The 22,174-nt window shown below is 46.5% G+C and overlaps 1 protein-coding gene across 4 annotated transcripts in view; it reads right to left on the reverse strand.

Annotated features, from left to right (window-relative positions):
- Window positions 1-22,174, reverse strand: part of LOC106561641 (contactin-1a) — a 174,769-nt gene that overhangs the window by 75,045 nt on the left and 77,550 nt on the right. For all 4 annotated transcript variants that reach the window (XM_014125784.3, XM_014125783.3, XM_082957410.1 and 1 more), the window contains 2 exons: window positions 3,383-3,515; window positions 1,681-1,719 (listed from right to left, as the gene is read on the reverse strand). In XM_014125784.3, the coding sequence (XP_013981259.1) occupies window positions 1,681-1,719; window positions 3,383-3,440 (97 nt within the window). In that variant the 5' untranslated portion in view covers window positions 3,441-3,515. The remainder of the gene's footprint in view (window positions 1-1,680; window positions 1,720-3,382; window positions 3,516-22,174) is intronic.

Genomic DNA, 22,174 nt, shown 5'->3' on the forward strand with positions numbered 1-22,174 from the left:
GGACCTAGACTTGGCACTCCGGTACCGCTTGCCATGCGGTAGCAGAGAGAACAGTCTTTGACTTGGGTGACTGGAGTCTTTGACAATTTTTTGGGCCTTCCTCTCACACAGCCTAGTATATAGGTCCTGGATGTCCTGTATGGCAGGAAGCTTGGCACCAGTGATGTACTGCGCCGTACACACTACATCGTTTGTGGGCTACATTATATGAGAGAGATTTGTATTTTTTTGTCCCAAGTGCAGAGTATCACAAAAAGCATTGCAATATTTTGGAGGGCCTGATTGATTTTGTACTACATCAGTTTTATCATTGTTTGTCAGAGCAGAGACTCACAAAAAACGAATTTCAAAATGAAGTAGGCACAAGAATATTTCCAGGTCAGTGAAGATAGATGCAGTAGGAAGTCCATACCATGTTTACAACCTAGTTAGCTCTTACAACTGTTTGTTCATTCCCTGTCTTCACATCTGCCAGCTACACTTTACATTTACAGTCATTTAGCAGACTCTCTTATCTGGAAAGCGAGTTAAAGTAGTGAATGCATACATTTCTTTTTCTTTTTTTTTTCCCCTACTGGTCCCCCGTGGGAATCAAACCCACAACCCTGGCATTGCAAACACCACACTCTACCAACTGAGCCACATGGGACTTTCACGTCTCATTGGCTGCAGATGTGACCGCATCCATATTAGGATGTCACCAGATTTCAGGCAAACTGAAATGAGTTTTGCCTGAAAACTGACGACTTCCTGATATGGATGGCGTTTGGCCACACTGGCAATGATCGAAGTTTCCTAAAACAAGCACAAGATCTCTCTAAAAATACAACTGTCCCCAGCTATGTTCTAATCTAGTAACTATCTATTAACAAGGTCTGGAGTGAGGGACACACAGGCTATGGTGTGTCTTCCATTGCTGTCTAAAAACATCCCAAAACAGAGGGTAATGTCAATTGCAGGACAACTAAATTACAAGTCAACTACAACTACAAAATACCATTCCGCAAAGATCAATCCAATGGAACGTCTCTGATCTTGGACTTCCTGGTCTTGACTTCTTGGTCTTTTTGGGCTAAGTGTCTAACAAAATGCTCTTTGACAGAATATTTTACTACCTGAACTTGACCAATAAGAACACAGATTTTCCTTTTCTGTTTCAAAACGTTTCACGCCTTACTAAACAGGACCCGGATGCAGCTGTCAGGCAAAGGAAGGGCTGTGTTTTGTTCTGACCCAGTGTATCTCAGAAGGCTCCTTGAATTGATGCCATAACAGTCATGAACTGATGTGGTATGATAAGCAGTCAGGATGGTGAGGAGCAACAGTCTGCCACCTAAAACATCTGTTGTGTTAAATTACTCTTCCAGTTCTGTCTTTCACATGAAATACTGACTTAAATACTCGTCCATTCACTCATGTCTCACAGATTCACAAAACATCTTGTGGTCTGGAGTCTAATGTTCATGGCACGCATGCTGTTCCCAACCAGCTGGTGGGGAAATACACTTGTAAACATATCAAGTCTCTTCTGAAGTATATACTGAACCCCATTTGAACAGTCAATCTGCATATTGCTGTATGTTACAGGATTCTGGTTATGGTGACATTGCAACATGTCCTCATTAGTCCAAACTGATCACACACACACACACACTCCATTGAGATGATCCATAGCGTTACCTGAGTAGAAGCCAGGTTCCCCTCCGAACACTGATGCATCTGGAGGAGAGGGAGGAGCAAGAGAAGAAGAAGAGCTGTGTCAACATATTCATTTAGAGAGGGAGGAGCAAGAGAAGAAGAGCTGTGTCAACATATTCATTTAGAGAGGGAGGAGCAAGAGAAGAAGAAGAGCTGTGTCAACATATTCATTTAGAGAGGGAGGAGCAAGAGAAGAAGAAGAGCTGTGTCAACATATTCATTTCGAGAGGGAGGAGCAAGAGAAGAAGAAGAGCTGTAACAACATATTCATTTAGAGAGGGAGGAGCAACAGGAGAAGAAGAGCTGTAACAACATATTCATTTAGAGAGGGAGGAGCAACAGGAGAAGAAGAGCTGTAACAACATATTCATTTAGAGAGGGAGGAGTGACAGGAGGAGAAGAGCTGTAACAACATATTCATTTAGAGAGGGAGGAGAGACAGGAGGAGAAGAGCTGTTACAACATTACATTTACATTTTAGTCATTTAGCAGACACTCTTATCCAGAGCGACTTACAGTAGTGAATGCATACATTTCATTAAAAGAAAAATCTCCGTACTGGTCCCCCGTGGGAATCGAACCCACAACCCTGGCGCTGCAAACACCATGCTCTACCAACTGAGCTACACGGGACCATATTCATTTAGAAGATCCATTACATTGTTGGAAGCATCAGGAGTATCAGTGTGCTGGAGTTTCCCCTCGATTCCCCATATTCAACGATCACAATCCCTCATTAATCTAGCAGCAAGGTTAATACTGCAGTGAGTTCAACTTCTGTTGCTAACTTTGTCTTTCTCTCTATTTCTCAATCTTTCTCTCGTTCTCTTTCTGCGTGCATCAATTAATCAATCTATCAAGTTACACCAAGGGGTTAATTAAAGGTGACATTTCTAAACATTAGCTTCAGTGAGCGTTGAGTTCATTCGATGATGCCGCTCCCTTCATGTCTGTCCCTGTTGCAACATAGAGTATGTGGTAGTCATAGGGATTGGACATTGACCGCAGCCTTGTACTGAAGGCAACAGACTGGGGCCATTCGAACAATGACACAATGAGATGAGAGGCATCTCTGTCATCCTCAACACGCTCGTCTTAGCTTTGATGTGATGAACAAAAGATAGAAATCTGCACACTGTTGATCAACCCTGCAGTTTTATAGTGTAACGTTTCTAGCCGAAGGTCTTCGTCAGGCTCGAGTTGGATGTCACAACTTCCTCGTTGTTGATCCTCTGTTGCTGTGCTTTGGAAGAGGCAGGATGCCCACACACACACACGCACACACACACACGCACGCACGCACTCACGCACTCACGCACGCACACACACACACACACACACAGACACAGACACAGACACGCACACAGGTAAATGTCATCCCTCTTTTCTATCTTTTCAGACAGGTCATTTTCAGTCCTCTTTTCTATCTTTTCAGACAGGTTTATTTTCCAGCTGTAAGAATTGGTCAATTTAAGATACTACACCCGTAGTAGCCTTTTTCACATCATCGTGCCGGCATAAACCAAACTGTGCTAACTCTGACATGATATTTTATTTTCAGTGAAGTTCCAGCAACCACGGTGTAGGCATAACCAGGCCCGCCCAGTACAGCTTGGTTTGGCTCGGCTCGGGTACAGTCCAGTAGTGGGAAAAGCCCTGAGTGTGATTACCATATGATACTCACCAGAGGAAGTGAGAGTCAGGGAGAGGAGGCAGAGGAGGAGCACAGTGAAGTGCAGCATGTTGGTCTGTGTAGAACCCCCTGGAGGTGATGATTAGAACCAAGCTGGTGATGGAACATTAGCAGGATGTTTTTCCTGCAAGGCAGACAGAGAGTGGAGAGGCATAGTGAGTCATGGTACAACACATAATACCACTATAATGTGACATAACAGTACATATGTGTTTCTATTACTGGGAGCGTTCTGTGATGTAATATAATTAGTCTTCAAAGAGACGTCATCAACTTGATTTTAATTGCCGTAAGTAAGGTCAAGAAGGTATTAAAAAACATTGGGCAGCCATCCTCATAATAAACTTCTAAAGTCTAAACATAATGAGCAGTACATTTTGACCCCTTTTTAGTAGTGCTGTGATTGTGTAGTGACCGAGCAGTACAAACTTAAAGCAGTGACATTTCTCTAATTTAGCAGTTTAATCCACCAGACAGAGTGATGACATTCTCATTGGTCCGCCAAAACCAAACTACTGAGCATGGACATGAAGGATAAGCTTAAAGGAATATTCCAGTGCATCAAGCTGAATACGCTTGGCCTTGTTGGCATCAGGTCGAAATAGCTATTTCAGGTGACACAATAAACAGTTGAACAGGGTATGAGAACAAAACACTAGATGTCACTTGGCTGGCTCAATAGACCTGCTAGGTGCTACCTTGTCACACTGGAAGGCCAAGGATAGAAAGAAGAAGAGAGCCCAATGGGGACGAAGAAGATGAAGTTAGGTACGAACACATGAGGTATATCTAGCCTCCAATTTAGGGATGATATGAGTGAATTCATTGACTACGTTCCATACTCCAGCATTGCCCATATAATAAAACACAGGCACAGTACAGTACTAGTACCGTTTCCATTATTCACGTCATTGGCCCTGAACAACGGTAATGACCATGTCAGCCTCCTACACACCCCAGCAGGGGGGCAGCTCCACCAACAGGTTGACAACATCATGATTGAAAGGGCGACCGTTGTCACAAGCAACAACCCTCCCTGAGCGCTGTTTTAGCTGAGTGGGCACTCAAGACACTGCCCCCCAGACCAACAACAGAGACGAACTGGAGGGGATTTCATCTTCACTGCACTCGTATCAACCCATCGTCAAGGAAACACAATACGACAAGCAACAGCTGTTTCAGCAACACTCTAGAATGGTGGACCTCGGAGGCAGCGGAACAGAGGAATAGAACAGCGGAACGGCATCTTCCTGATGCTGCGTATCCCTGGAGACGTCTGCCATAGCGACAGATAGGCTCCAGGTAATGATGTTCACAACTACCCAGCAAACCAAAATTGGTTCTGGGAAAGTTCCCAGAACATTTGTAAGGTTGCGGCAAATCTCATAACACAAAAACTGTTGAATATAGAATGTTTGCAAAAAACATTTGCCTGATGTTACAAGAACGTTCCTAGAACACATTTAATATGTTCTTTAAAAGTTCCCAGAATGTTTCATTAGGTTGTGGGAACAGTCTGGTGAGAACATTGCGGGGACGTCACAAAAGATATGTTCCCAAAACACAAAAACTGTCCAGCTGTGTGGATGATTCTATAATGTTTCTTTTCAGTGCAAAAAACATTCACCTGATGTTACAAGAATGTTCCCAGAACACGTTGTATGTACTTTAAAAGGTTTCCAGAACATTTCTTTAGGTTGTGGGAACATTTTGGGGATATGACAAGATATAGGTTCCCAGAATATTTAATATGCTCAGTCATAAAATCTGATTTCAAACCCAACCCTAACATTAACCACAGTGCTAACCCTAATGCCTAACCCTAACCTTAAATTAAGACCAAAAAACACATTTCTGTTTTCATGAAATTTTACAATATAGCCAATTTTGACTTTGCAGCCGGCCTATCTAAAGGGAAATTACTCAGTTCTATCTTCAGGACAAAACTCATGACAATACCCGTCAACCTGCTGACATGAGTTGGAGGAATGGAGAGGTAACATAATAATCCTGAAACACTCTCTCTATCCCTCATCTAACCCTGACCAGGACTAAATGGGATTAACGGGTCTGATATGACAGGCTATGAATCACACAGATGCAGAGGATAAAAGTGTTACCCCTAGGATTGCTTTCAGCAGCGGTGGCAAGGAGACAGCGTGGGGGGAGGGGTATTGTCAATGGGCGTGATCATAAATGTTAGAGGGGGAGAGATAACTTCACAGATCTTCATTGTAAAGGGTTGAAACACTGTTTCCCATGCTTGTTCAATGAACCATAAACAATTAATGAACATGCACCTGTGGAACGGTCATTAAGACACTAACAGCTTACAGACGGTAGGCAATTAAGGTCACAGTTATGAAAACTTATGACACTAAAAAGAGGCCTTTCTACTGACTCTGAAAAACACCAAAAGAAAGATACCCAGGGTCCCTGCTCATCTGCGTGAACGTGCCTTAGGCATGCTGCAAGGAGGCATGATGACTGTAGATGTTGCCAGGGCAATAAATTGCAATGTCTGTACTGTGAGACGCCTAAGACAGCGCTACGGGGAGACAGGACGGACAGCTGATCGTCCTCGCAGTGGCAGACCACGTGTAACAACACCTGCACAGGATCGGTACATCCAAACATCACACCTGCGGGACAGGTACAGGATGGCAACAACAACTGCGTGAGTTACACCAGGAACGCACAAACCCTCCATCAGTGCTCACACTGTCTGCAATAGGCTGAGAGGGGCTGGACTGAGGGCTTGTAGGCCTGTTGTAAGGCAGGTCCTCACCAGACATCACCGGCAACAACGTCGCCTATGGGAACAAACCCACCGTCGCTGGACCAGACAGGACTGGCAAAAAGTGCTCTTCATTGACGAGTCGCGGTTTTGTCTCACCAGGGGTGATGGTCGGATTCGCGTTTATCGTCGAAGGAATGAGCGTTACACCGAGGCCTGTACTCCGGAGCGGAATCGATTTGGAGGTGGAGGGTCCATCATGGTCTGGGGCGGTGTGTCACAGCATCATCGGACTGAGCTTGTTGTCATTGCAGGCAATCTCAACGCTGTGCATTACAGGGAAGACATCCTCCTCCCTCATGTGGTATCCTTCCTGCAAGCTCATCCTGACATGACCCTCCAGCATGACAATGCCACCAGCCATACTGCTCGTTCTGTGTGTGATTTCCTGCAAGACTGGAATGTTAGTGTTCTGCCATGGCCAGCGAAGAGCTCGGATCTCAATCCCATTGAGCACGTCTGGGACCTGTTGGATCGGAGGGTGAGGGCTAGGGCCAGGGACATTCCCCCCAGAAATGTCCGGGAACTTGCAGGTGCCTTGGTGGAAGAGTGGGGTAACATCTCACAGCATGAACAGGCAAATCTGGTGCAGTCCATGAGGAGGAGACGCACTGCAGTACTTAATGCAGCTGGTGGCCACACCAGATACTGACTGTTACTTTTGATTTTGACCCCCCCCTTTGTTCAGTGACACATTATTCCATTTCTGTTAGTCACATGTCTGTGGAACTTGTTCAGTTTATGTCTCAGTTGTTGAATCTTGTTATGTTCATACAAATATTTACACATGTTAAGTTTCCTGAAAATAAACGCAGTTGATAGTGAGAAGACGTTTCCTTTTTTGCTGAGTTTAGATATATATTTTTTATATACACTGCTCCAAAAAATTAAGGGAACACTTAAACAACACAATGTAACTCCAAGTCAATCACACTTCTGTGAAATCAAACTGTCCACTTAGGAAGCAACACTGATTGACAATAAATTTCACATGCTGTTGTGCAAATGGAATAGACAACAGGTGGAAATTATAGGCAATTAGCAAGACACCCCCAATAAAGGAGTGGTTCAGCAGGTGGTGACCACAGACCACTTCTCAGTTCCTATGCTTCCTGGCTGATGTTTTGGTCACTTTTGAATGCTGGCGGTGATTTCACTCTAGTGGTAGCATGAGACGGAGTCTACAACCCACACAAGTGGCTCAGGTAGTGCAGCTCATCCAGGATGGCACATCAATGCGAGCTGTGGCAAGAAGGTTTGCTGTGTCTGTCAGCGTAGTGTCCAGAGCATGGAGGCGCTACCAGGAGACAGGCCAGTACATCAGGAGATGTGGAGGAGGCTGTAGGAGGGCAACAACCCAGCAGCAGGACCGCTACCTCCGCCTTTGTGCAAGGAGGAGCAGGAGGAGCACTGCCAGAGCCCTGCAAAATGACCTCCAGCAGGCCACAAATGTGCATGTGTCTGCTCAAACGGTCAGAAACAGACTCCATGAGGGTGGTATGAGGGCCCGACGTCCACAGGTGGGGGTTGTGCTTACAGCCCAACACCATGCAGGACGTTTGGCATTTGCCAGAGGACACCAAGATTGGCAAATTCAGCACTGGCGCCCTGTGCTCTTCACAGATGAAAGCAGGTTCACACTGAGCACATGTGACAGACGTGACAGAGTCTGGAGACGCCGTGGAGAACGTTCTGCTGCCTGCAACATCCTCCAGCATGACCAGTTTGGCGGTGGGTCAGTCATGGTGTGGGGTGGCATTTCTTTGGGGGGCCGCACAGCCCTCCATGTGCTCGCCAGAGGTAGCCTGACTGCCATTAGGTACCGAGATGAGATCCTGGGTTCCTCCTAATGCAAGACAATTCTAGACCTCATGTGGCTGGAGTGTGTCAGCAGTTCCTGCAAGAGGAAGGCATTGATGCTATGGACTGGCCCGCCCATTCCCCAGACCTGAATCCAATTGAGCACATCTGGGACATCATGTCTCGCTCCATCCACCAACGCCACGTTGCACCACAGACTGTCCAGGAGTTGGTGGATGCTTTAGTCCAGGTCTGGGAGGAGATCCCTCAGGAGACCATCCGCCACCTCATCAGGAGCATACCCAGGCGTTGTAGGGAGGTCATACAGGCACTTGGAGGCCACACACACTACTGAGCCTCATTTTGACTTGTTTTAAGGACATTACATCAAAGTTGGATCAGCCTGTAGTGTGGTTTTCCACTTTAATTTTGAGTGTGTCTCCAAATCCAGACCTCCATGGGTTGATAAATTGGATTTCCATTGATTATTGTTGTATGATTTTGTTGTCAGCACATTCAACTATGTAAAGAAAAAAGTATTTAATAAGATTATTTCATTCATTCAGATCTAGGATGTGTTATTTTAGTGTTCCCTTTATTTTTTTGAGCAGTGTATATTATTTTTTCAAATCAAATCGTATTTTTATTTTTGGGGGAATTGGAGCCATGATTTAAATGAATATTTTGCACACACACACACACACACACACACACACACACACACACACACACACACACACACACACACTCTCTCTCCATTGAGATGATGACATAATTTCTTTACAGCTGGAGAAATGAAACAAAGAGGGGATTTCATCTTCACTGCACTCGTATCCTAGCAACACATTTCAAAGGGAGCAGTTGTGTGTTTGCAGGGACCTTTTGTGACTGTGAATAAAAACTATGCAAACACTAATTTAAGACCGGAACACCATTGGTGGAGACCTGGGCCTGTATTCATAAAGCATATCAGAGTAGCAGTGCTGATCTAGGATCAGGTCCCCATGTCCATGTCATCTGATGTATTATGATCTGAAAGACTAAACTGATCCTACAGCCCCAGGTCATTAATTCCAGGCCCACTACAAAACATGATGATACAGTAAAAGGCTCTCAACAGCTAGTACAACAACCCAGAGACTCTCATACACTGCAAACAGCTGGGATCCTCATTTTTACAACATTATTAAGGTATGAATCATGAACGCATTTAAGAAGTGCACATACAGTTATCTTAATTTGATCACTCTGTTGTCACAGAGAATTTTCCTATGCAGCAGGAAATGATAATTATAGTGTATTTGAGGTTTAAAAAGGCTTTCAAATTTCAGACTTGATTTATCCTAACTAAAAATGTGTCAACCCCTATAAAAATATCCCTTAGTTATAATCAATATAATCATTCACATTTCCTGTTGCTGCAGGATTAATATCCTGCTGTGAGAAACTGGTCAAATTAAGATAGCACATCTGTAGGAGAGGATATGTAGTGCATCTTGTAGAATACAGTATATCGATCAAATATATCTTTCACATATACAGTATCCTGTACCTATTACAGCCTCAAATACATTTCAAGATCTAAACAGACATCTATGGGCTGGCTTCTACCTTTCTCTTTCTATGAAAGGTGTCCTGGGGAATGTACTGTAGAATCAAAGAGACAGCAGAGAGACAGCAGAGGAAGAGCAGAATAACAGCAGACAGGGTAGTGAATCTAATAATCATTATTAATATGGTCTGGTCACCTCAGGCTCCTGGTTCCTCTATTGCACCATTCTGAATGCACCTGTTGAGGGAAGCTCACTTATCACACTAAATCACCAGCCAGGGACCAGGGACCAGGGACTAGCGACCAGGGACCAGGAACCAGGGACTAGCGACCAGGGACCAGGAACCAGGGACTAGTGACCAGGGACTAGCGACCAGGGACCAGGAACCAGGGACCAGTGACCAGGGACTAGTGACCAGGGACTAGTGACCAGGGACCAGGAACCAGGGACTAGTGACCAGGGACTAGTGACCAGGGACTAGTGACCAGGGACTAGTGACCAGGGACTAGCGACCAGGGACCAGTGAACAGGGACCAGGAACCAGGGACTAGTGAACAGGGACCAGGAACCAGTGACCAGGGACCAGTGACCAGGGACTAGCGACCAGGGACTAGCGACCAGGGACTAGCGACCAGGGACTAGCGACCAGGGACCAGGGACTAGTGACCAGGGACTAGTGACCAGGGACTAGCGACCAGGGACCAGGGACTAGTGACCAGGGACAAGGACTTATACCGTGGTCATTCTGAGAACATTTCGTATCATCTCCCAACTCTAAATGCTGTGGTAAATAAAGGCTGAAGGAGACAAATATTGATTGGACTGAATAGAAAGGAGACAAACGCTGTCAAGCTGTGCATACTAATGGCCCTGCTGCAGTAAAGCCATCGGGCGTCCGACATTGCCATCTGCCATTGAGGAAACGCTTTCTTTGCAATCAATGAAAGCTGCTATACTGTCCGTGTTGCGTCAAATCAAAATCAAATCAAAGTTTATTGGTCGAATACACACATTTGCAGATGTTATCACAGGTGCAGTGAAATGCTTGTGTTTCTAGCTCCAACAATGCAGTAATACCAAGCTAAATGTTTGTGTTTCTAGCTCCAACAGTGCAGTAATATCTAGCAATATAAATAAATAAAAAATGTCATAATTTGAAATGAAGAAGTATTAGAACGAGCAGTCAGAGACATATATACTGCTCAAAAAAATAAAGGGAACACTTAAACAACACATCCGAGATAATAATCTTATTAAATATTTTTTTCTTTACATAGTTGAATGTGCTAACAACAAAATCACACAAAAATAATCAATGGAAATCCAATTTATCAACCCATGGAGGTCTGGATTTGGAGTCACACTCAAAATTAAAGTGGAAAACCACACTACAGGCTGATCCAACTTTGATGTAATGTCCTTAAAACAAGTCAAAATTAGGCTCAGTAGTGTGTGTGGCCTCCACGTGCCTGTATGACCTCCCTACAATGCCTGGGCATGCTGCTGATGAGGTGGCGGATGGTCTCCTGAGGGATCTCCTCCCAGACCTGGACTAAAGCATCCGCCAACTCCTGGACAGTCTGTGGTGCAACGTGGCGTTGGTGGATGGAGCGAGACATGATGTCCCAGATGTGCTCAATTGGATTCAGGTCTGGGGAACGGGCGGGCCAGTCCATAGCATCAATGCCTTCTCTTGCAGGAACTGCTGACACACTCCAGCCACATGAGGTCTAGCATTGTCTTGCATTAGGAGGAACCCAGGGCCAACCGCACCAGCATATGGTCTCACAAGGGGTCTGAGGATCTCATCTCGGTACCTAATGGCAGTCAGGCTACCTCTGGCGAGCACATGGAGGGCTGTGTGGCCCCCCAAAGAAATGCCACCCCACACCATGACTGACCCACCGCCAAACCGCTCATGCTGGAGGATGTTGCAGGCAGCAGAACGTTCTCCACGGCGTCTCCAGACTCTGTCACGTCTGTCACGTGCTCAGTGTGAACCTGCTTTCATCTGTGAAGAGCACAGGGCGCCAGTGGCGAATTTGCCAATCTTGGTGTCCTCTGGCAAATGCCAAACGTCCTGCACGGTGTTGGGCTGTAAGCACAACCCCCACCTGTGGACGTCGGGCCCTCATACCACCCTCATGGAGTCTGTTTCTGACCGTTTCAGCAGACACATGCACATTTGTGGCCTGCTGGAGGTCATTTTGCATTTTGCATTTTGCTCCTCCTTGCACAAAGGCGGAGGTAGCGGTCCTGCTGCTGGGTTGTTGCCCTCCTACGGCCTCCTCCACGTCTCCTGATGTACTGGCCTGTCTCCTGGTAGCGCCTCCATGCTCTGGACACTACGCTGACAGACACAGCAAACCTTCTTGCCACAACTTGCATTGATGTGCCATCCTGGATGAGCTGCACTACCTGAGCCACGTGTGTGGGTTGTAGACTCCGTCTTATGCTACCACTAGAGTGAAATCACCGCCAGCATTCAAAAGTGACCAAAACATCAGCCAGGAAGCATAGGAACTGAGAAGTGGTCTGTGGTCCCCACCTGCAGAGCCACTCCTTTATTGGGGGTGTCTTGCTAATTGCCTATAATTTCCACCTGTTGTCTATTCCATTTGCACAACAGCATGTGAAATTTATTGTCAATCAGTGTTGCTTCCTAAGTGGACAGATGGATTTCACAGAAGTGTGATTGACTTAGAGTTACATTGTGTTGTTTAAGTTTTCCCTTAATTTTTTTGAGCAGTGTATATTATATACATTTAATATATACACTACTGTTCAAAAGTTTGGGGTCACTTTAGAAATGTCCTTGTTTTTGAAAGAAAAGCACATTTTCTGTCCACTAAAATAGCATCAAATTGATCAGAAATACAGTGTAGACATTGTTAATGTTGTAAATGACTATTGTAGCTGGAAACGGCAGATTCTTTATGGAATATCTACATGGGCGTACAGAGGCCCATTATCAGAACCATCACTCCTGTGTTCCAATGGCAAGTTGTGTTAGCTAATCCAAGTTTATCATTTTAAAAGACTAACTGATCATTAGAAAACCCTTTTGCACAGCTGAAAATCGTAAAACTGGCCTTCTTTAGACTAGTTGAGTATCTGGAGCATCAGCATTTGTCGGTTCAATTACAGGCTCAAAATGGCCAGACACGAAGCACTTTCTTCTGAAACTCGTCAGTCTATTCTTGTTCTGAGAAATGAAGGCTATTCCATGCGAGAAATTGCCAAGAAACTGAAGATCTCGTACAACGTTGTGTACTACTCCCTTCACAGAACAGCGCAAATTGGCTCTAACCAGAATAGGAAGAGAAGTGAGAGGCCCTGGTGCACAATTGAGCAAGAGGACAAGTATATTAGAGTGTCTAGTTTGAGAAACAGATGCCTCACAAGTCCTCAACTGGCAGCTCCATTAAATAGTACCCGCAAAACACCAGTCTCAACGTCAACAGTGAAGAGGCGACTCCAGGATGCTGGCCTTCTAGGCAGAGTTCCCCTGTCCAGTGTCTGTGTTCTTTTGCCCATCTTAATATTTCCTTTTTATTGGCCAGTCTGAGATATGGCTTTTTCTTTGCAACTCTGCCTAGAAGACCAGCATTGTTTTCCTCGAAGCAGGCAAAAAAGGTCTTAAGCTTGTCCGGGAGCGAGGCGTCGGTGTCCGTGACGTGGCTGGCTTTCCCTTTATAATCTCTGTGATTGTCTGGAGTCCCTGCCACATACGTCTCATGTCTGAGCCGTTGAACTGCGACTCCACTTTGTCCCTGTACTGTTGTTTTGCCTCTGCATTACGCAGGTCGTAGCTGGTCTGTTTGTACACATCCATGTTCCCAGTCACCTTGCCATGGTCTGTTTGTACACATCCATGTTCCCAGTCATCTTGCCATGGTCTGTTTGTACACATCCATGTTCCCAGTCATCTTGCCATGGTCTGTTTGTACACGTCCATGTTTCCAGTCACCTTGCATGGTCTGTTTGTACACGTCCATGTTCCCAGTCACCTTGCCATGGTCTGTTTGTACACATCCATGTTCCCAGTCACCTTGCCATGGTCTGTTTGTATCCATCTATGTTTCCAGTCACCTTGCCATGGTCTGTTCGTACACATCCATGTTCCCAGTCACCTTGCCATGGTCTGTTTGTACACATCCATGTTCCCAGTCACCTTACCATGGTCTGTTTGTACACATCCATGTTCTCAGTCACCTTGCATGGTCTGTTTGTACACATCCATGTTCCCAGTCACCTTGCCATGGTCTGTTTGTACACATCCATGTTCCCAGTCACCTTGCCATGGTCTGTTTGTACACATCCATGTTTCCAGTCACCTTGCCATGGTCTGTTTGTATCCATCCATGTTCCCAGTCACCTTGCCATGGTCTGTTTGTACACATCCATGTTCCCAGTCATCTTGCATGGTCTGTTTGTACACATCCATGTTCCCAGTCACCTTGCCATGGTCTGTTTGTACACATCCATGTTCCCAGTCACCTTGCCATGGTCTGTTTGTACACATCCATGTTCCGAGTCACCTTGCCATGGTCTGTTTGTACACGTCCATGTTCCGAGTCACCTTGCCATGGTCTGTTTGTACACGTCCATGTTTCCAGTCACCTTGCATGGTCTGTTTGTACACGTCCATGTTCCCAGTCACCTTGCCATGGTCTGTTTGTACACATCCATGTTCCCAGTCACCTTGCATGGTCTGTTTGTACACATCCATGTTCCCAGTCACCTTGCCATGGTCTGTTTGTACACATCCATGTTCCCAGTCACCTTGCCATGGTCTGTTTGTACACATCCATGTTCCCAGTCACCTTGCATGGTCTGTTTGTACACATCCATGTTCCCAGTCACCTTGCCATGGTCTGTTTGTACACATCCATGTTTCCAGTCACCTTGCCATGGTCTGTTTGTATCCATCCATGTTCCCAGTCACCTTGCCATGGTCTGTTTGTATCCATCCATGTTCCCAGTCACCTTGCCATGGTCTGTTTGTACACATCCATGTTCCCAGTCATCTTGCATGGTCTGTTTGTACACATCCATGTTCCCAGTCATCTTGCCATGGTCTGTTTGTACACATCCATGTTCCCAGTCACCTTACCATGGTCTGTTTGTACACGTCCATGTTCTCAGTCACCTTGCATGGTCTGTTTGTACACATCCATGTTCCCAGTCACCTTGCCATGGTCTGTTTGTACACGTCCATGTTCCCAGTCACCTTGCCATGGTCTGTTTGTACACATCCATGTTCCCAGTCACCTTGCCATGGTCTGTTTGTACACATCCATGTTCCCAGTCACCTTGCATGGTCTGTTTGTACACATCCATGTTCCCAGTCACCTTGCCATGGTCTGTTTGTACACATCCATGTTTCCAGTCACCTTGCCATGGTCTGTTTGTATCCATCCATGTTCCCAGTCACCTTGCCATGGTCTGTTTGTATCCATCCATGTTCCCAGTCACCTTGCCATGGTCTGTTTGTACACATCCATGTTCCCAGTCATCTTGCATGGTCTGTTTGTACACATCCATGTTCCCAGTCATCTTGCCATGGTCTGTTTGTACACATCCATGTTCCCAGTCACCTTGCCATGGTCTGTTTGTACACATCCATGTTCCGAGTCACCTTGCCATGGTCTGTTTGTACACGTCCATGTTCCGAGTCACCTTGCCATGGTCTGTTTGTACACGTCCATGTTTCCAGTCACCTTGCATGGTCTGTTTGTACACGTCCATGTTCCCAGTCACCTTGCATGGTCTGTTTGTACACATCCATGTTCCCAGTCACCTTGCATGGTCTGTTTGTACACATCCATGTTCCCAGTCACCTTGCCATGGTCTGTTTGTACACATCCATGTTCCCAGTCACCTTGCCATGGTCTGTTTGTACACATCCATGTTCCCAGTCACCTTGCATGGTCTGTTTGTACACATCCATGTTCCCAGTCACCTTGCCATGGTCTGTTTGTACACATCCATGTTCCCAGTCACCTTGCCATGGTCTGTTTGTACACATCCATGTTCCCAGTCACCTTGCCATGGTCTGTTTGTATCCATCCATGTTCCCAGTCACCTTGCCATGGTCTGTTTGTATCCATCCATGTTCCCAGTCACCTTGCCATGGTCTGTTTGTACACATCCATGTTCCCAGTCATCTTGCATGGTCTGTTTGTACACATCCATGTTCCCAGTCATCTTGCCATGGTCTGTTTGTACACATCCATGTTCCGAGTCACCTTGCCATGGTCTGTTTGTACACGTCCATGTTCCGAGTCACCTTGCCATGGTCTGTTTGTACACGTCCATGTTTCCAGTCACCTTGCATGGTCTGTTTGTACACGTCCATGTTCCCAGTCACCTTGCCATGGTCTGTTTGTACACATCCATGTTCCCAGTCACCTTGCCATGGTCTGTTTGTATCCATCCATGTTTCCAGTCACCTTGCCATGGTCTGTTCGTACACATCCATGTTCCCAGTCACCTTGCCACGGTCTGTTTGTACACATCCATGTTCCCAGTCACCTTACCATGGTCTGTTTGTACACATCCATGTTCCCAGTCACCTTGCATGGTCTGTTTGTACACATCCATGTTCCCAGTCACCTTGCCATGGTCTGTTTGTACACCTCCATGTTCCCAGTCACCTTGCCATGGTCTGTTTGTACACATTCATGTTCCCAGTCACCTTGCCATGGTCTGTTTGTACACATCCATGTTCCCAGTCACCTTGCATGGTCGGTTTGTACACATGCATGTTCCCAGTCACCTTGCCATGGTCTGTTTGTACACATCCATGTTCCCAGTCACCTTGCCATGGTCTGTTTGTACACATCCATGTTTCCAGTCACCTTGCCATGGTCTGTTTGTATCCATCCATGTTCCCAGTCACCTTGCCATGGTCTGTTTGTATCCATCCATGTTCCCAGTCACCTTGCCATGGTCTGTTTGTACACATCCATGTTCCCAGTCATCTTGCATGGTCTGTTTGTACACGTCCATGTTCCCAGTCACCTTGCCATGGTCTGTTTGTACACATCCATGTTCCCAGTCACATTGCCATGGTCTGTTTGTACACATCCATGTTCCGAGTCACCTTGCCATGGTCTGTTTGTACACGTCCATGTTCCGAGTCACCTTGCCATGGTCTGTTTGTACACGTCCATGTTTCCAGTCACCTTGCATGGTCTGTTTGTACACGTCCATGTTCCCAGTCACCTTGCCATGGTCTGTTTGTACACATCCATGTTCCCAGTCACCTTGCATGGTCTGTTTGTACACATCCATGTTCCCAGTCACCTTGCCATGGTCTGTTTGTACACATCCATGTTCCCAGTCACCTTGCCATGGTCTGTTTGTACACATCCATGTTCCCAGTCACCTTGCATGGTCTGTTTGTACACATCCATGTTCCCAGTCACCTTGCCATGGTCTGTTTGTACACATCCATGTTTCCAGTCACCTTGCCATGGTCTGTTTGTATCCATCCATGTTCCCAGTCACCTTGCCATGGTCTGTTTGTATCCATCCATGTTCCCAGTCACCTTGCCATGGTCTGTTTGTACACATCCATGTTCCCAGTCATCTTGCATGGTCTGTTTGTACACATCCATGTTCCCAGTCACCTTACCATGGTCTGTTTGTACACGTCCATGTTCTCAGTCACCTTGCATGGTCTGTTTGTACACATCCATGTTCCCAGTCACCTTGCCATGGTCTGTTTGTACACGTCCATGTTCCCAGTCACCTTGCCATGGTCTGTTTGTACACATCCATGTTCCCAGTCACCTTGCCATGGTCTGTTTGTACACATCCATGTTCCCAGTCACCTTGCATGGTCTGTTTGTACACATCCATGTTCCCAGTCACCTTGCCATGGTCTGTTTGTACACATCCATGTTTCCAGTCACCTTGCCATGGTCTGTTTGTATCCATCCATGTTCCCAGTCACCTTGCCATGGTCTGTTTGTATCCATCCATGTTCCCAGTCACCTTGTCATGGTCTGTTTGTACACATCCATGTTCCCAGTCATCTTGCATGGTCTGTTTGTACACATCCATGTTCCCAGTCATCTTGCCATGGTCTGTTTGTACACATCCATGTTCCCAGTCACCTTGCCATGGTCTGTTTGTACACGTCCATGTTCCGAGTCACCTTGCCATGGTCTGTTTGTACACGTCCATGTTCCGAGTCACCTTGCATGGTCTGTTTGTACACGTCCATGTTCCCAGTCACCTTGCATGGTCTGTTTGTACACGTCCATGTTTCCAGTCACCTTGCATGGTCTGTTTGTACACGTCCATGTTCCCAGTCACCTTGCCATGGTCTGTTTGTACACATCCATGTTCCCAGTCACCTTGCATGGTCTGTTTGTACACATCCATGTTCCCAGTCACCTTGCCATGGTCTGTTTGTACACATCCATGTTCCCAGTCACCTTGCCATGGTCTGTTTGTACACATCCATGTTCCCAGTCACCTTGCATGGTCTGTTTGTACACATCCATGTTCCCAGTCACCTTGCCATGGTCTGTTTGTACACATCCATGTTTCCAGTCACCTTGCCATGGTCTGTTTGTATCCATCCATGTTCCCAGTCACCTTGCCATGGTCTGTTTGTATCCATCCATGTTCCCAGTCACCTTGCCATGGTCTGTTTGTACACATCCATGTTCCCAGTCATCTTGCATGGTCTGTTTGTACACATCCATGTTCCCAGTCATCTTGCCATGGTCTGTTTGTACACATCCATGTTCCCAGTCACCTTACCATGGTCTGTTTGTACACGTCCATGTTCTCAGTCACCTTGCATGGTCTGTTTGTACACATCCATGTTCCCAGTCACCTTGCCATGGTCTGTTTGTACACGTCCATGTTCCCAGTCACCTTGCCATGGTCTGTTTGTACACATCCATGTTCCCAGTCACCTTGCCATGGTCTGTTTGTACACATCCATGTTCCCAGTCACCTTGCATGGTCTGTTTGTACACATCCATGTTCCCAGTCACCTTGCCATGGTCTGTTTGTACACATCCATGTTTCCAGTCACCTTGCCATGGTCTGTTTGTATCCATCCATGTTCCCAGTCACCTTGCCATGGTCTGTTTGTATCCATCCATGTTCCCAGTCACCTTGCCATGGTCTGTTTGTACACATCCATGTTCCCAGTCATCTTGCATGGTCTGTTTGTACACATCCATGTTCCCAGTCATCTTGCCATGGTCTGTTTGTACACATCCATGTTCCCAGTCACCTTGCCATGGTCTGTTTGTACACATCCATGTTCCGAGTCACCTTGCCATGGTCTGTTTGTACACGTCCATGTTCCGAGTCACCTTGCCATGGTCTGTTTGTACACGTCCATGTTTCCAGTCACCTTGCATGGTCTGTTTGTACACGTCCATGTTCCCAGTCACCTTGCATGGTCTGTTTGTACACATCCATGTTCCCAGTCACCTTGCATGGTCTGTTTGTACACATCCATGTTCCCAGTCACCTTGCCATGGTCTGTTTGTACACATCCATGTTCCCAGTCACCTTGCCATGGTCTGTTTGTACACATCCATGTTCCCAGTCACCTTGCATGGTCTGTTTGTACACATCCATGTTCCCAGTCACCTTGCCATGGTCTGTTTGTACACATCCATGTTTCCAGTCACCTTGCCATGGTCTGTTTGTATCCATCCATGTTCCCAGTCACCTTGCCATGGTCTGTTTGTATCCATCCATGTTCCCAGTCACCTTGCCATGGTCTGTTTGTACACATCCATGTTCCCAGTCATCTTGCATGGTCTGTTTGTACACATCCATGTTCCCAGTCATCTTGCCATGGTCTGTTTGTACACATCCATGTTCCGAGTCACCTTGCCATGGTCTGTTTGTACACGTCCATGTTCCGAGTCACCTTGCCATGGTCTGTTTGTACACGTCCATGTTTCCAGTCACCTTGCATGGTCTGTTTGTACACGTCCATGTTCCCAGTCACCTTGCCATGGTCTGTTTGTACACATCCATGTTCCCAGTCACCTTGCCATGGTCTGTTTGTATCCATCCATGTTTCCAGTCACCTTGCCATGGTCTGTTCGTACACATCCATGTTCCCAGTCACCTTGCCACGGTCTGTTTGTACACATCCATGTTCCCAGTCACCTTACCATGGTCTGTTTGTACACATCCATGTTCCCAGTCACCTTGCATGGTCTGTTTGTACACATCCATGTTCCCAGTCACCTTGCCATGGTCTGTTTGTACACCTCCATGTTCCCAGTCACCTTGCCATGGTCTGTTTGTACACATTCATGTTCCCAGTCACCTTGCCATGGTCTGTTTGTACACATCCATGTTCCCAGTCACCTTGCATGGTCGGTTTGTACACATGCATGTTCCCAGTCACCTTGCCATGGTCTGTTTGTACACATCCATGTTCCCAGTCACCTTGCCATGGTCTGTTTGTACACATCCATGTTTCCAGTCACCTTGCCATGGTCTGTTTGTATCCATCCATGTTCCCAGTCACCTTGCCATGGTCTGTTTGTATCCATCCATGTTCCCAGTCACCTTGCCATGGTCTGTTTGTACACATCCATGTTCCCAGTCATCTTGCATGGTCTGTTTGTACACGTCCATGTTCCCAGTCACCTTGCCATGGTCTGTTTGTACACATCCATGTTCCCAGTCACATTGCCATGGTCTGTTTGTACACATCCATGTTCCGAGTCACCTTGCCATGGTCTGTTTGTACACGTCCATGTTCCGAGTCACCTTGCCATGGTCTGTTTGTACACGTCCATGTTTCCAGTCACCTTGCATGGTCTGTTTGTACACGTCCATGTTCCCAGTCACCTTGCCATGGTCTGTTTGTACACATCCATGTTCCCAGTCACCTTGCATGGTCTGTTTGTACACATCCATGTTCCCAGTCACCTTGCCATGGTCTGTTTGTACACATCCATGTTCCCAGTCACCTTGCCATGGTCTGTTTGTACACATCCATGTTCCCAGTCACCTTGCATGGTCTGTTTGTACACATCCATGTTCCCAGTCACCTTGCCATGGTCTGTTTGTACACATCCATGTTTCCAGTCACCTTGCCATGGTCTGTTTGTATCCATCCATGTTCCCAGTCACCTTGCCATGGTCTGTTTGTATCCATCCATGTTCCCAGTCACCTTGCCATGGTCTGTTTGTACACATCCATGTTCCCAGTCATCTTGCATGGTCTGTTTGTACACATCCATGTTCCCAGTCATCTTGCCATGGTCTGTTTGTACACATCCATGTTCCCAGTCACCTTACCATGGTCTGTTTGTACACGTCCATGTTCTCAGTCACCTTGCATGGTCTGTTTGTACACATCCATGTTCCCAGTCACCTTGCCATGGTCTGTTTGTACACGTCCATGTTCCCAGTCACCTTGCCATGGTCTGTTTGTACACATCCATGTTCCCAGTCACCTTGCCATGGTCTGTTTGTACACATCCATGTTCCCAGTCACCTTGCATGGTCTGTTTGTACACATCCATGTTCCCAGTCACCTTGCCATGGTCTGTTTGTACACATCCATGTTTCCAGTCACCTTGCCATGGTCTGTTTGTATCCATCCATGTTCCCAGTCACCTTGCCATGGTCTGTTTGTATCCATCCATGTTCCCAGTCACCTTGTCATGGTCTGTTTGTACACATCCATGTTCCCAGTCATCTTGCATGGTCTGTTTGTACACATCCATGTTCCCAGTCATCTTGCCATGGTCTGTTTGTACACATCCATGTTCCCAGTCACCTTGCCATGGTCTGTTTGTACACGTCCATGTTCCGAGTCACCTTGCCATGGTCTGTTTGTACACGTCCATGTTCCGAGTCACCTTGCATGGTCTGTTTGTACACGTCCATGTTCCCAGTCACCTTGCATGGTCTGTTTGTACACATCCATGTTCCCAGTCACCTTGCATGGTCTGTTTGTACACATCCATGTTCCCAGTCACCTTGCCATGGTCTGTTTGTACACATCCATGTTCCCAGTCACCTTGCCATGGTCTGTTTGTACACATCCATGTTCCCAGTCACCTTGCATGGTCTGTTTGTACACATCCATGTTCCCAGTCACCTTGCCATGGTCTGTTTGTACACATCCATGTTTCCAGTCACCTTGCCATGGTCTGTTTGTATCCATCCATGTTCCCAGTCACCTTGCCATGGTCTGTTTGTATCCATCCATGTTCCCAGTCACCTTGCCATGATCTGTTTGTACACATCCATGTTCCCAGTCATCTTGCATGGTCTGTTTGTACACATCCATGTTCCCAGTCATCTTGCCATGGTCTGTTTGTACACATCCATGTTCCGAGTCACCTTGCCATGGTCTGTTTGTACACGTCCATGTTCCGAGTCACCTTGCCATGGTCTGTTTGTACACGTCCATGTTTCCAGTCACCTTGCATGGTCTGTTTGTACACGTCCATGTTCCCAGTCACCTTGCCATGGTCTGTTTGTACACATCCATGTTCCCAGTCACCTTGCCATGGTCTGTTTGTATCCATCCATGTTTCCAGTCACCTTGCCATGGTCTGTTCGTACACATCCATGTTCCCAGTCACCTTGCCACGGTCTGTTTGTACACATCCA

Source organism: Salmo salar, chromosome 10, assembly GCF_965601325.2.
Source record: "Salmo salar chromosome 10, fSalSal1, whole genome shotgun sequence".
NCBI classification, from domain to species: Eukaryota; Metazoa; Chordata; class Actinopteri; order Salmoniformes; family Salmonidae; genus Salmo; species Salmo salar.